Raw genomic sequence first — 16,950 nt, 5'->3', positions numbered from 1 at the left:
AAAGTATTAAAATTATCTATGTCAGTGGAACACATATATTGACTTTCGTTCAATCGAACGCGACATTTTTAAAACGTGTGTAATGTTTACTATCTGTAAAGTATCATTTAATCCGTATTTGACTAGAAAAGTATGTTCCCATATTTTACAGCTTACGGCAATTTGGCGTTTGAGTATGAGAGAACACTCGGAAGAAGTTATCTGGACTCAGCTGTAAGTTCGTGTAAGGTTGTGGATATTTCATGTCTGAATTGAGCTTGTGTTATTTTTAATAAGAAGTCTTGTTCCTTGTAATTGTATTTTCGTGTATTTTGTATCTTTTACTAACCGTACAAATCCGGCAACACAAATAGTTTGAGTTTAAAATTACTTATTTTCAACTACAACACGTACTTTATATAGTACAAACGTACGGGGAAATTTGGAGTGGCCCGATAAAGCAGGTGGACTTTTAAAGCAGGTGGCCCTTCAACCAGGTTTTACTGTAATGTACAGCAATTCTGAATGTGGTCTTCTGTTCTGGTGGAAACCGGAATGCTAGGGAGCACACCGGCTTAATGACACCCAACAAGGCCCGGAATCGAACCCGGGTCGCCCTTATGCTTTCCATTGTGTTCACCGGACAATTAACATTTTTCATCCCAATATTTAATCGTGTATGTAATTATTGATAATGTATTAATAAATTAGTTTCTTAACTACTAATCGTCTTCCTGGAGAGATGTTAAACGGGTGTCCCGTGTGACAGTGCTATTCACTGATGCACGTTAAAGAACCAGGGTATCTCTATTCAGGGTTACATTCAATCTGTGCACTATGCTCCAAAACCTAAAATGACAAGCAATCTTATCAGAGCACTCGCCGAATTGTCAAGGCCCGAATGCGAGTAAAAATAACCTTACACACCCCCGGCGAATTTGTAGCCTATCATCTGTTTATATATCATTTTTTACAGAACTAAAACTTCGATGAGGAACAAATCCGGTGCCGTTTGAAGAGATGGACATCTGTCGTTTGCCATTCTCCATTTGCTTAACACATCATGTTCACTGATACAGCTAAAGAGGATGTATTAAATTCAATAATACTTTCCAAGAAGTGTGCAGTAAAGTGTACTGTCATTTTTTTCTTTTATTTTTAAAATGTTGTTTCATTCATATGTATTGTTTGATTTTACGGATTTTTCTTTGATCGCTTGTCACATAAGTATTGAAATTATTATGTTCTGTTCCCATTTGTGTCAGACAACTATCTTATCATTGATTGTGCAGAATTTAGTATCCAGATATCTGAATAATTAGTTAAATAGGTTTTCGTGAGAATATTGTTTTAATTGTTTCTGCAACTTAAAAAACGCATTTGATAATTTATTTATTTGATCAATAAAAATAAGGTTATAAATTAAAACTTTTACAAACTATCAATTTATGGCAATGACACATATGCTGTGACATCAGATATTTAAACATCATCCTGAGTTTGTTTTTTTTTTATAATTATTTAGTGTACGTTTAATGCACGTGGTTCAAGTTGTCATAATTTTGTCAAACTTTTATTATACTTGTATCATGTTTGTGAAACCATCTTTCTACTTGCTTTATTATTTCATTTTTTTTTTGCATTTATTTGACAACCATCCTAACCAGGCTATTTATTATTCGAACGTCTACCTCCATTGGAGTTATACCGCTGTAAGCGGAATACTATTTTGGGGACTCCGACGATATTCCAAAAATATATGAGTCCCGACGATATTTGAATAATATTTCGTGGGTTCCGACGATGTTCGATTAATAACGCTGTGGGTGCCGATGAGCTTTGACAAAGCCAGCATAAAAATGATACACGCTAGTCGTGTTTGATTTATTTATTCAAAATTGTTATTCGATTTAACATGTTTTCTTTGCGCAACGTTGCATACTAATTTTGCATTTCTAATATTAAACGGATCTTATAAACTTAGATTTACATCTGCGTCTTCATATTCCCCAATTTCTCGGTCGCATATGTGATCTTTTTGATTGTTGGCTTTCCAAAAATATAACATTTTTCAGCTTTTCAAACAAGTACATTGTGTTTAAATAAACTGGTTTACCAGGGCAGATGCAGAATTTGACGTTAGGGGGCGATACTTTGGGTTACAAACTTTTGACTTGCACCCATTCCCCTCAGAACCTATAAGCTTATGACATGAAATGTTTCTATGGGTGCTTGGGGCAACTCCCCAAAGAAAATTTTAACACTACCCTGTCCAAAGAATAGTTTACACCCCCTCCCCCGAGTTTTTCTTCATGCACTCCCAACATTGCGAAGTAAATACTAGATAGCGATTTTCAGCAACAATACCAAACTTATACCGCTCCACAAGACAAATGTTAAAACAGCATTATAGAACATCGAAAACATCGCAATGTGTTTGTCAAATTAATCAAATGCATGCATGACACACTGTTCAAGTGTAAGTTGATGTTTTGAGTTGATGTAATAGTTCAACTGTGAAGACATAGATATTAAGGATGTCATTGCATCATTATCGAGGTAATGTTGCATTATTATAGGGTTTATACAGCTTTTTGAGGTTGCCTGCAATGCCCCGTTAAATGGTTAACTTTTCGATTGAGTAGCAATACGAGCGTTTTATTAAACGTTTTCAAAAATAATGCAAAATACGTCACACAAATTACCCACTCGGGTTGTCAAGCATTTTACGGATGTTTTAACAAGAACGTAGAGTTATTTTGAGGAAATATTTGCGTTATTTCGATGGTAACGTAAGTGTAGTTGCTGAAGAGAAGTTGTACTTCTCTGAAGTTTGATTTAGAATACAGTTGTGTTAGTGCAACAGTTATTCCTGAATAGTAGAACTCTGATAATCAATTCATTAAAATCATTTATCGAATAATAATGTCCATAGTTATTGTATTTTCATTCTAACTTATTTTCGGACATTGAGCCTCCTTTTAACAGAACTTTGAGTCAATCAAATTTAAAATCTCATGAAGCCCGCATTTAGGAATATATAATTATCTTCCATGGACATGAGTGTAAAATAGATTCATCCAAATCTGTTTTTGCGGAAACGAGGTTAACCGAGTTTCCGCAGAACTCGTTGCAAGAGAGTTGGGATGAACCTTCCTCACACAAGCGGCTATGGTAGATGGTAGATTTCCTCCCACTTCAGTTAAACAAAATAATGTAAAATTGTGTTTTTTCTACGTTGTGAAAATAAATGCGTATAGGTTTGTGAGAATTCTTTTTATGGTGCCATTTGAAGCGAGAGATAATAAGTTAGGATTCAAAATGATACCACAATACAAGGTTTCTTTGATGCTACAGACGACTGTCTTGAACAAGGGAGGTAATTGTGTGATGACAATATGAAGTAGCTCAATAGGGGTACTTGATTTATCTTTGCCCGTGGGAAAGATAATAATTTCTAGCATTGTCAGTTTTTTAGATCTACTTATCTGAGGTGGGAGAAAGAGAATTCTAGCATACCGGGGCGAGAGCGCTGAGCTCCAGGAAGCAGATCGTGCCAGACACGAGGACGAACATGATTATGGAAAGGTAGCAAATGCTTGCCGGGCTCTATCGCTCTATTTTAGTTCACCAACTTTTGCTCAATTAAACATAACATATAAGTTAAATAGTATTAGCAAAATAACTAAGACATACAATATTATCATATTAAATGACTATCAATACTTCGATTCCAAATAGACAAAACATTATAAGCATATGAGAAGTTAATTTTTTATTGTTGACTAGAAGATTTGTTAACCTTAAACAATGATTCTACAATATTTACCCCAGCCAATGTGCTTATGTTTTATTCTAATTGGAAAAAAGTTCAAAAGGCAAAAATCCAAAATACAAATAATATTGATAAAAAAGTCGATTTCAAAAACATATTTAAAAAAATCTGCGCAAAGCACATGGTATAACAGACATATCTGAGGAAGGTGTGACAAATGAAAAGAATGATGCACTTTAGAATAAAATTGAAAGTAGGATGTTGAGCATGCTAAAAACTACATAAATAGAGATTATAGGCAAAGGGGTTGATAACTAGTAAGCATATTCTATAACTAAGAAATTTACACATATACAACACTGTCAAAGTGACAGCTATGGGTTGTTGTTGGCCGTGGAAGTCTAAGTACCTAGTGATATATTTATGGTAATTTGAAAGTGTCAGTAAGGCCGCAAAGCTAGATCCAAGACTGCAGTGGTTGTTCGGCTGCCACAGACATACTTCAACTGCAAAATCGATGTAATCATAAACGTTGAAAAAACATGAACGTTATAAGTGATATTTTAACCTATCTGGAATTCTGACTGTAGCTAACGAAAGTACCATAGACTTTAGCTGCGTTATACAGTAGTGCAATCACGAATAAATATTTGAACATACCTGGAATGGAAACTGTAAAAGCCTAACAAAAGTAACATTTAGACATACCTTGAATTCTAACTATAACTGCCAACAGTACCATTGACAAGCTGCGTCAAACAGAAGTGTAATCACATACGTTGGTCTAACAGAAAAAGCATTTGAACATACCAGGAATTTTAATTATAACTGCCAACACAACCAACTAAAGCTGCGTTATACAGTAGGTCTCAACGGAAATACATACGAACATACCTGGAAATCTTAATTTAGCTTCCAGATAAGTGCAAGATACCTAGTGCAAAGCTGCTTCTCCAATAAGACCATATCCAAGTTGCTTTACACATGTAAGCCTTTTTACGGTATCTCTAAGTCCTTGTGTTCTGTATCTGTAATCAGGAAAAGATACTCTAACCTATATTATCCCTCCACCAATGGTAAAACCTAACACGAAATATTCTTAGTTACATTCCAACCAACCTGGTGTTCTATAGCAGTCGTCGGAGAATAATACTCAAGAAAATGTTATCGTCCTCGATGTTAAAGTCTCTCACAAGAGATACTTTTTGTGTTCTAACTAACCTTGAGGTCTAACAACGAACGGGCTTGTGTCAATCAAAGATTTATGTGAAGTCTCATCTACGAAAAGCATAAACGGCATTCGATGTCTTGTCGGAACGTTTTACGTATAACAACAAACTATAAAAAATAACTGCTGCCAGCACAATCTGTTACGATTTGATCATTATATTCAAAAAACATTTGAAATAAGCCAGTTTGAAATTTTCAGAAAAAATACATAGGAAGAAAAACATTCTTTGCATTCAGGTGAAATTATATCCTAAAGTGTCATTAAAAGTGACCAATGCTTATCTGGAGGTGTGCTAACCTTCTCTTACTAAACAAATGTATACGCAGTTTGTCAAATATGCAAGGGGACTTGGGCGACAAGTCATTCAAATTACACCAACCACCACCCCCTAAAGCATGCAGCACAAAGTACCTAAATTAAAACAGCATAGTACCTGACCTACGAAAAATAAACTATATGACTTTAAGAAGTCAAACTATTCGTTTTGAATATGAACCACAGTTTCAGCCAATGATTTGGCTGATCGGCATATTTCAAATAAGGACGCTTAATCGCAATTAATGTCAACATAAAGTTTGCTTAAATCTCCGCGTTCTTATAATCTGTTAAAGCCAATGCCTTCTTAATCGACAAGATTTTATTGTTAATTACAAAAATATACGTGTAACCTTCTCGGTAGACTCCATATCCGGTATAGCACGTATCTTCATCCGCTAGCCCGTCACAGTCGTTGTCAATTCCATCCCCTACCGTGCCCACGGACCTCGAAAAACTATCAGTCTCAAACTGTTAGTTAATATATGTTTATAGTATCCGACGGTATGTCCCTAAATGACGCGTGTTTAGTGTATTGTCATTACATTCACACCTCTGGCAGTATGGGCCAATTGTTGTAAAAACAATACAAACGAACTTAAAACACAACAGCAGAGTTGTAGGCAAAATGTTTATTATTGTATTTATTCAACAACAAAACATCGAATATTCGAATACCGATTTTGGCATTCGAATACCAAACGTTTGATCGAATATTCGAATATTCGTTTGCATCCCTATTATATATGGTATGTATGATCTTATTATCTTGATAATTATGATTGATTATATTGATCATATATATAAGGCACCAGCCAATAAACACATATTTACTAAAAATGAGTCATAAATGTAAACACTCGTTATCCAAAGACACTTAATTTAGTTGTAATTTAAGTATCTTATTAACGAGCGTACGACAAAATAATGTAAGATCATGTTTCGTTTTAATATGAGGGTCACACATTAATTGTACTTGCAAAATCAAATTAACTTTGCCTTAACTGACTAAGAAAGGTATTAGTCTCAAAATAAATAGTATCATACATATTCAGAAACATCAATTAGAAAGAAATATCACAAGATACTCACGTTAATAAGATAGGCCCAAATATCCTTGAGTGTAAGTTGGTAGTCGGTTAACTGACTGTTATCCTATTCATACTGAGTTTAGCCCTTCTCAAAGCAATTGCAATCTCCGAAAAACTGGTTGTTACCACTCTCCAGCTGTTTGTTATCCCCATCCAGCTGATTGTAATCCCAATCCTGCTGATTTTTATCTCCATCCAGTTGATTGTTTTCCCATCCAGCTGATTGTTATCCCCACCCAGCTGATTTTTATCCCTCCCAGCTGATTGTTATCCTTCTCGGATTGTTATCCCCACCCAGCTGATTGTAATCCCCATGCTCCTAATTGTTATCCTCCTCTGATTGTAATCGCTCTTCAGCTGATTGTCATCCCTCTCCAGCTGATCGTTATCCCCACCCAGCTAATTCTAATCTCCATGCTCGTAATTGTTATCCTCCTCTGATTATAATCGCTCTTCAGCTGATTTTTATCCCTCTCCAGCTGATTGTTATTCCTCTCCAGCTGATTGTTACCTCCTCTGATTATAATCGCTCTTCAGCTGATTGTTATCCCTCTCCAGCTGATTGTAAGTGCTCTCCAGCTTATTGTTATCCCTCTCCAGCTGATTGTTTTTCCTCTCCAGCTGATTGTTACCCTCCTCTGATTGTAATCACTCTCCAGCTGATTGTAATCGATCTCCAGCTTATTGTTATCCCTCTCCAGCCGATTGTTACCCTCCTCTGATTGTAACCTTCTCTAGCTGATTGGTATCCTCATCTGATTGTAATCGATCTCCAACTTATAGTTATCCCTCTCCAGCTGATTGCAATCCCCCTAAAGCTGATTGTTACCACTGTTCAGCTGATAGTAATCCCCTCAAGGGGGTTGTTATCCCCATACAGTTGATTATAATCCCCATGCTGCTAATTGCCATCCCCATCTGAGTGGAATCGCGTTGATTGTAATCCCCTTTAAGCCTATTGTAGTCTCCTCCTCCTGACTATTAGCCCCTGCAATCTTATTGTTATCCTTTCCTGCTGGCTGAAACCCCCTTCAACTTATCTATAAATATATTTATACAAATGGTTTTCTACTTCTGATTTGCGAATTTCACCTAGTAAGTGGTAACACGAATCTTATTACATTAAACAGTTTTTATGTTACTTATTAAGTGGAATTCGCAAACCATAACTAGTTAACCTGTTAGCGCCTGCATCTGGAATGCATTTATAGCTAAGTGGTAACACAAATCATAATACGTTAACCAGTTAGAATTTTACTTGCTAAGTGGATTTCGCAAACCATAACTAGATAAGCTTATTAAGGTAATAGGTGGCAGTTCTTGGCAATTTCAAGCATGTTTTTAGTCTTATGATATATATCTTACCAAAAAGGTCAAGCGCATTTTAACTAGATAGCTAGATAACTATAAGTGGTTTACACGAAACAATTAACAACGATAACAGGTTCTCTTACGGCAGTTTTATGCCATCATAGTTGTGTTCTAAGACAGTTTGATGACCTGAAGACATATTTTAATGACTAAGAAGGGCTCGTCTGCTACGCTCACTAAATGTCAACGAACTATTAATTAAGAAGAGAGTAGCAAGCGATCTAAGCCTTCTTGGTCATTAGGGTTTTACAAAATAAGTTCCAACTAACTTAAGTTATAACTGACTTTAATTAGGCGGGGAACCGATTTATGAAGTCATGTCTGTTAAGTTGTTTAACGTCAATACTTAACGATTAGGGCGGTGCCTACTGGAGGCCGGTTTACAATTCAATTGGTTGTTGTTGTTGATAAAAGTAAAATAACTCAATTTGAACAAAATTTGAAAACATTTCTTGCCAATTCCTTTGCAATATGTCGGAACAACAACGCCGACAAACGTTAATGGCTATGCCTTGAGTCGCATTTAATATAAACACATATGACATCTTAAGATCAAATTAATTTTTTTAGCAAATTTACATAAAAAAGCAATGATCGCTTTGAATGAAAGACATCAGATGTTCTTGACATTTATAGATGAAATGTGTTATTTTGCTTATCACTGGAGTATGCAGAAAGAAATTAAGAAACGAATATATTCCATGTACCGTATTTCAAAAAATGTCTCCCTGGTAAGCCTTGACATTTCAAGTCTGTGAGCATTTTTTATCTACGGTCGGAGGCGAAACCTTTGTCTGTCCCTCACACCATTGCTAAGAGAACAACTTAAAACAGTTGAGTGGAATTTGATGAAACATGAAACTTATGCATAGGGCAATATTCACCAGTGCAGTGCGTAAGACCACACTCTTCGCGTTAACAACTGCTGAAGCATGTCATCCTTTCACTTTGACATTATGCATTAATATGAAACAGTGTGTGTATACCACGTGATAAATTACGTCATATATGCTACGTTGGAAGGCAACATTTTGCTTTAAATAAAGACTTAAATCAAATATAACTTTTCTTGTACTACACGATTTTAAATTAAACAAAGGACATTCTATGCCGATTAAAGAGCTCCTCCTTCGTTTTATTACCGAAGTTTAATAAGGTGATTTGTTTCATCAAACACTTCGACAAACCTGTTTACAAAATAATAATTCTGACAGTGCTCCGTCAGACGGCCGTATAGTGAAAGGTTTGTCGAAGTGTTTTAAGAATCCAAACTCTGATTCAAGTTCTTGTATAAGACCGGTAGTGGGGCTCCGTAAGCGGCGTAGACTGCGCTTTGTTTCGTTTAAATGGTGAAGAATTAGGAAAGTTATCTTTGTTTAAAGTCTTTTTTCGAAGCAAAGTATTGCCTTCCGATGTAGCATTTATGACGCAATTTATCACGTGGTATACACACACCGTGAAAGCTGCTTGTCCGGACCATTACTCAAAAAGATCTCAGGGGACTTAAATGAATCTTGAAATGTAGATAGAAACGGAAATGAATTATCTCTTGTCTGCCTTATTATTTACATTATAGGTGCTTGATATACTTATACTATGTCCGAAAAAATACTCGAAAGGTTTTTGTGGTATTGTTTTTAAACGTCAAAAAATATCTTATTAGGGAGGAGTGCAATGCGCACGAACCATAACTCTGTTTTGAAGGTATTTATTGCCCTTTGTTCGCATAACTCCAAAGTGTTTGAGGTATTAATTTCAATCTTCCCATACAGATGTATATCATATTGAGAAGAAGAGTAGTGCATGTGAACCAAACTTTGTCTTTTGTAGTTTTACGTCATTGCCTTTTGTTCATTTTTACAATATCGTCACTGCTCAAACCGCTTCAATTCGGTAATAATGCAATTTGATACGATATTTACCTTAAATGCAAACAAAATAGTCCATATCGGGGTTTAAGCTTTAAGCAAAGACCACGATTCAATTAACATACAACCGAAATAACCAAAAATGTAATTGTTATTGGCAAATGCATTGATCAGTTTTTGAGGTGTTTTTCAATTGGTCGGTATTTTATTATCTAATTTCGTTCGTTACACTAATGTTCCCTTTTCTTAAAAATAACTTTATGTTTAAAAAAGGTCTTCAAAATTCTTACTGCACATTTAGCCGTTTTGTTGAGCTTTAATAAAAAGATTAAAGCATATCGAAAATATTAAAATAATAACTTTCTGTGTTAGTAATTTTCGTACATTCGCAGCCTTTAAATTGTGGTTCAACATAAGTATAGAGTTATAAACAGGAAAGAACATAAATTTCGATAGCGAGGTATAATACATGGAATATTAAGGATCTTTTGAAATGGCATTTTCTTCATTCTGAACAACTATTTGGCACCATAAAGGGGAGGTTTAGAACCGTCGGACAGTGTAGTGGTTTGACGATGGGCCCCGTACTGTTATTAATTGTCTACATTCTGTATCTGGAGCCGACGGAAGCTGTACGATTTCCCCACATCAACACTGTGTCACAGCAAGGTACGTGTTGTGTCTACGGAAGTAGACTTATTAACAGTGTAATTTACAGAATATCGCATTATAAAAAAATGGCATTTTCTCTGCCTTTCTATTTGTTCAGTGAACTATTTAATTCTAAATGGTCAAATACTACTCTGTCCTAAATCAGGTTAATTACCTTGTTAGTTATTGTGCTACCCTAGCATGCCATACATGTGTGTATGTGTGTGTGTGTGCGTGTGTGTGTGTGTGTGTGTGTATGTGTGCGTGTGTGTGTGTGCATGTGTGCGCGTGTGTGCGTGTGTGCGCGTGCGTGCGTGCGTGCTTTCGTGTGTGTGTGTGTGTTTGTGTGTGTGTGTGCGTGCGTGCGTGTGCGTGTGTGCGTGTGTGCGCGTGTGTGCGTGTGTGCACGTGCGTGCGTGCGTGCGTGCGTGCTTTCGTGTGTGTGTTCGTGCGTGCGTGCGTGCGTGCGTGCTTGCGTGCGTGCGTGCGTGCGTGCGTGCGTGCGTGCTTGCGTGCGTGCGTGCGTGCGTGCGTGCGTGCGTGCGTGCGTGCGTGCGTGCGTGCGTGCGTGCGTGCGTGCGTGCGTGCGTGCGTGCGTGCGTGTTTTCCGACGCCACAATACTTTCAATGGGCGACGTCCCCAGTGAGTGTTTTTATCAGGTCTAGTTTTGTTTGGAGCATGATACAAAAATTTAAAATTGGCTTTTCTGATTCTTAGTCTCAAACTAAGACTCAATATGTGAGTGAATAGGGGCCCTGCCTCCAACATGGGAATACGCAATTCTAGGAGAGTGGCCTTAGTCTCAAACTAAGACTCAATATGTGAGTGAATAGGGCCCTGACTCCAACATGGGAATACGCAATTCTAGGGGAGTGGCCTTAGTCTCTATAATCCTAAAGCGTTCTTCTGGGGTCACATTTTCTCCATCTGGTCGATCGAATCATTCAAAATTAGGTAACAATATATATATTTCAAAGACCGGAAAATACATCACAGACTTTTTCGTAAAACGATTGTTTTCTGGCGCGAGATTTGAAATGTTTATAAATGTATAAAAGTAATAAAATAGTGTCGTCAATAAAGAAAAGAAAAAAAACATGTCCACAAATCAAACATTTTCCTAAAAAGTCTACTCAAAATATTTTTCTACTTAAATTCCAAGAACAGGTAAAAATTAATATTCCCCGTACACTTTTCACCACAACGGTCATGCATACCACTTCTCCTCCTCGGTAATACACACCCTCACCACTAACGTCAAACACCCCTATTCCACACAACGGTCATACAACCCTTTTCCCCACCATGGTCATACACAACCCTTCCCCACCACGGTCATTCACACACCTTCCCCGCCACGGGCATACACACTCCTTCCACACCACGGTCATACCCACCCATTCCCAAATCACGGTCATACACACCCCTTCCCCACCATGGATTTACACAACCTTTCCCCACCACGGTCATACACACTCCTGTCCCAATACGGTTATACACACCCTTTTCCAACGTCTGTCATACACAACCCTTCACCACCACGGTCATACCCACCCCTTCCTTACCATGGTTATGCACACCCTCACGGTCATACATAACCCTTCCCCACCATTGTTATACACAAGCCTTCCTCACCTCGGTCATACACACCCTTTCCCCACCTCGGTCATACACACCCCTTCCCCAAAACGGCCATACATACTCCTTCCCCATCACGGCCATGCACAACTCTTCCCCAACACGGTCAAACACACCCCTTCCCCACCCTGGTCATACACGCCCTTTCCCCACCACGGTCATACATACCCCTTCCCAACCACGGTCATACACATCCCTTCCCCACAACGGTCTTACACCCCCCTTCCCAACCACGGTCATACACATCCCTCCCAACCTTGGTCATACACACCCCTTCCTCACCTAGGTCAAACACACCCCTTCCCTACCACGGTCATACCAACTTTTTCCCCACCACGGTCATACAAACCCCTTTCCCACCACGGTCATAAACCCCTTTCCCCAACTCGGTCATACATACCCCTTCCCAACCACTGTCATACACATCCCTTCCCAACCATGGTCATACACACCCCTTCCCCACAATGGTCATACATACCCCTTCCCGAATCACGGTCATACGCAACCTTTCCCCACCACGGTCATACACACCCCTTCCCCACCATTGTTATTCACAACCCTTCCTCACCTCGGTCATACACACCCCTACCCAACCACAATCATACACATCCCTTCCCCACCACGTTCATACACACCCCTTCCCCACAACGACTATACATACTCCTTCCCCACAACAGTCATACACACCCCTACCCAACCACAATCATACACACCCCTTCCCCACCACGGTCATACACACCCCTTCCTCACAACGGCAATACATACTCCTTCCCCATCACGGCCATACACACCTATTCCCCACCACGGTCAAACACACCCCTTCCCCACCCTGGTCATACATACCCTTCCCAACCACGGTCATACACATCCCTTCCCCACCACGGTCATACACACCCCTTCCCAACCACGGTAATACACATCCCTCCCCACCTTGGTCATACACACCCCTTCCTCACCTCGGTCATGCACACCCCTTCCCTACCACGGTCATACACACCCCTTTCCGGCTACGGTCATAAACCCCCTTTCCCCAACTCGGTCATACATACACCTTCCCAACCACTGTCATAAACACCCCTTCCCAGCCATGGTCATACACACCCCTTCCCCATCACGTTCATACATACCCCTTCCCGAATCACGGTCATACGCAACCTTTCCCCACCACGGTCATACACACCCCTTCCCCACCATTGTTTTTCACAACCCTTCCTTACCTCGGTCATACACACCCCTAGTAGTAGTAGTAGTAGTAGTAGTAGTAGTAGTAGTAGTAGTAGTAGTAGTAGTAGCAGTAGCAGTAGCAGTAGCAGTAGCAGTAGTCGTAGTAGTAGTCGTAGTAGTAGTAGTAGTAGTAGTAGTAGTAGTAGTAGTAGTAGTTGTAGTAGTAGTAGTAGTAGTAGTTGTAGTAGTAGTAGTAGTAGTAGTAGTAGTAGTAGTAGTAGTAGTAGTAGTAGTAGTAGTAGTAGTAGTAGTAGTTGTAGTAGTAGTAGTAGTAGTAGTAGTAGTAGTAGTAGTAGTAGTAGTAGTAGTAGTAGTAGTAGTAGTAGTAGTACTAGTAGTACTAGTAGTAGTAGTAGTAGTTGTAGTAGTAGTAGTAGTAGTCGTAGTAGTCGTAGTAGTCGTAGTAGTAGTAGTAGTAGTCGTAGTAGTAGAAGTAGTAGTAGTAGTAGTAGTAGTAGTAGTAGTAGTAGTTGTAGTAGTAGTAGTAGTAGTAGTAGTTGTAGTAGTAGTAGTAGTAGTAGTAGTAGTAGTAGTAGTAGTAGTAGTAGTAGTAGTAGTAGTAGTAGTAGTAGTAGTAGTTGTAGTAGTAGTAGTAGTAGTAGTACTAGTAGTAGTAGTAGTAGTAGTAGTAGTAGTAGTAGTAGTAGTACTAGTAGTACTAGTAGTAGTACTAGTAGTAGTAGTAGTAGTAGTCGTAGTAGTAGTAGTAGTCGTAGTAGTCGTAGTAGTAGTAGTAGTAGTAGTAGTAGTAGTAGTAGTAGAAGTAGTAGAAGTAGCAGTAGCAGTAGCAGAAGTAGTAGTAGTAGTAGTAGTAGTAGTAGTAGTAGTAGTAGTAGTAGTAGTAGTAGTAGTAGTAGTAGTAGTAGTAGTAGTAGTAGTAGTAGTTGTAGTAGTTGTAGTAGTAATTGTATGAGAAGAAGTGTTAGATGTAGTTGTAGCAGCAGCAATATTAGTAAAAGTAGTAGTAAATTTTGTAGTTACACTCTCAGGTTCTTAAGGTTGCATATATTATATACATTTGCGAATCGTGTGATTTGAAAAACAGCGAACACAAAATGTAGCTTAGCAGCTAAGTGGTAAATTAAAATAGCATAGTTATTAATCACACTAAGATGTACATGTATTTTCGCGTGAATGTTCATAATTCTCCCACCTTTTATGTGTCAGGCCTCCAATTGAAGAAATGCCATTACTGAAAGTATTCGAATATAAATGCCTACAATGAATCTTTTGGTTATTCATTTTTAAAATATGCAGTATTTTTCATGTAGTCAGACTAAACTATTTGACTATTCAAATTGCATTTCTGTTGGAAAAGTGACTTCAAATACAAAATGATCATTAATCTTAGTAAAATATCAGATGTCCAAAAATTTGTTTTTGTAATTTGTATTTCCGAACCCATTTTAATTGTATAAAAATAAAGATAAACATTAGGTGAAAAAACACACAAAAATATCAATAAATTTGCAAACAATCCGGATTTTCAAACTCTATCTGGGTGTTATTTATATTGACAAATACACATTCAAGTCCGTTCAATACACATGTATAGCAAGCATCAACTTTGAGTGATAAACCTTTAACTACTTACTAAATAATGTATTTATGGAAAGTAATTATTACGGATAAAAAGAATGAAACCTTTTATTTTATCGCAGAAAGCGTAAACATATTAAATGATTGGTGAATGCTGAAAGATGTATCGTGGTCTGCTATAGTCTCATAAGGTAGAAATACCGTATTCTATACCCATTTCGTTCAAATTAATTTCGGTATCCTCCATAAGAACCATTGTTTTCAACATTTATTTTGAATATTAAAACAATATTACTGATTTTGATAAATCTAATTTGGGAGTAAGAGTGCATTTTTAAGTGTAGCATGGGTTTATTATTTTCTTTTACAAAATTCTTTAGACAGTTATTACCACATGAACACCATAAGTAAATACTTCACTTGTAACATACAGCTTTTGGTGCACTCACGGAGAAATATATCACGATCTTACACTGAAACAAATAATTATGCTCTACAGATTACATCAGTAAGTACATTTTTGTTGAATTTACTTTTTTGCAAAGAAACCCTATACATTTCAAGCATTTTATTTATAGTATAAGATTTTTTTCAGCCATGTCATCCATTTTTCCGCCAAAAAAGGCAGTAAGTATCCACCTTCAAGTTGAAAGAAACTGTTGGCTTATGTTATTGATCCAAAACCATTTTACTTCTTGAAGTTCATAATTGTTTGAAGATTTTTTTAAATCTTTGTAGTAACCGTGAAACCCATTCAGAGCCAAAGGATGACTTGTGCATTTCCAACTTACTTAATGTTCAGTTCCAAAAGCGCCACCAAATGGAAACCACAAACGGGATTCTGAGCAAAACAAACCCATATGCAGCTCTGATTAAGTCTTAAAAGTGCAAAAAGAACAGTATCTTGGCAAACATTTATACTATTTAAAGCAAATTGGCAACCATAAATACAATTCAAGGCATAACAAACAAATGCGAAGCTAAAATTCAAATGCATAATGTTTGTGAACTATAACGCTTATTCGGAGTCAAACAAACCTATATGCAGCTCTTATTAACACGTACAGACAATTTGGGCAACAACAAATCCTATTTAGTGCATAACACACCTTTGTGCAGTTCTAATCAGGCTAATGACCCCATTTTGGTACCACAAATGCTTATTTAAAACAAAACAAGCTCATGTGCAGCTGTTATTAAGCACTCTCACTGCTTAAATTAATACACCACATGTTGGCAACACATAATTAAACCAATTAACAGTCAAATAAACGCATGTGCTTCTCACATTAGACATTTTCAGACTTTGGTGCACCATACAACCCATTCAATGCCGATATACAGCTCTAGCATTGAGACTAGTACCCAAAGTCATGTGGTGGCCATTTGAGATTTGGCGGACATATTAGATATATCCTGAGTGGGTCCTTATCCGAACCATAAAATGGTAGTTTTCTTACTTATGTTAAATTCATAAAAAATGAGATGATGTAAAGGATGATTTGGTTTACATTTATGTCGTCCCATACTGTATGCATACAAATTTGTATAAGCATCAAATACTAGAAAGTAATACTGGAAATCACAATTTAGTGCATTTTCCTACTTTAACCTTTAAATTGCCTTCACCTTGAGGTCAATGCAGCATGTCGATTTAAGGAACATTGTGAACATGAGCAATAAATTTGAAAATAACAGTAATTTGATGTTGAATGATTTCATTCAATATTTACTTAGCTAGTTTTGCTTGTTTTTGCATTATAAGCTTATGTTTTATCACGGACATGTAGGGTATATTATGATCAAAAACTTTTCTGGTGGCCCGTATCATGTCGAGTTCGGTATGTAAGCACTTATCCGTGCTTTCTCACCAAACGACTATATATTCTATTTGAAATACAAAAATGTATTTATTTTTTTTGTATTCCTTCTATTTTCGTTTTTAATTTGATTTAAATTTACCGATATCTGTCAAAAGTCAATATATGGAATAGCTGGGGCGTATGAATATGTTTTGTACTTGAGTGTATTTAAGTCAAGGAAGTTACTCAAGCGAAGCAAGTCAGTGTTTTTGTGAGCTGCTCATGTTGATCGTAATGTATTAAATATCTTCGAATTGGCAAACAGATGACTAGATAGATAGGAAGTGTTCTCAGTTCCGTCATTATCATCATGTTTCTTTGAAATCATGTTCCGGAATATATACTATAATTATATTCCATGGCCGATAGTGTAAGATAGGTTCATCTCGACCCAAGCGTAGGGTT

The 16,950-nt window shown here is 37.4% G+C and overlaps 2 protein-coding genes across 4 annotated transcripts in view; both read left to right on the top strand.

The window, feature by feature from the left end:
• Positions 1-1,942, top strand: part of LOC128226461 (mucin-3A-like) — a 58,900-nt gene extending 56,958 nt beyond the window's left edge. The window contains exons 25-26 of the mRNA XM_052936344.1: positions 152-213; positions 956-1,942. Of these exons, the coding sequence (XP_052792304.1) occupies positions 152-213; positions 956-961 (68 nt within the window). The 3' untranslated portion in view covers positions 962-1,942. The remainder of the gene's footprint in view (positions 1-151; positions 214-955) is intronic.
• An 8,016-nt stretch (positions 1,943-9,958) lies between these two features.
• Positions 9,959-16,950, top strand: part of LOC128226460 (snake venom metalloproteinase-disintegrin-like mocarhagin) — a 26,122-nt gene continuing 19,130 nt past the window's right edge. For all 3 annotated transcript variants that reach the window (XM_052936341.1, XM_052936340.1, XM_052936343.1), the window contains exon 1: positions 9,959-10,299. In XM_052936341.1, coding sequence (XP_052792301.1) covers positions 10,206-10,299 — 94 coding nt within the window. In that variant the 5' untranslated portion in view covers positions 9,959-10,205. The remainder of the gene's footprint in view (positions 10,300-16,950) is intronic.

This window comes from Mya arenaria, chromosome 3 (genome assembly GCF_026914265.1).
Source record: "Mya arenaria isolate MELC-2E11 chromosome 3, ASM2691426v1".
Classification (NCBI taxonomy): Eukaryota; Metazoa; Mollusca; class Bivalvia; order Myida; family Myidae; genus Mya; species Mya arenaria.
Note: the sequence above shows the minus strand (reverse complement) of the source record. Positions and strands in the feature narration are given on the sequence as shown.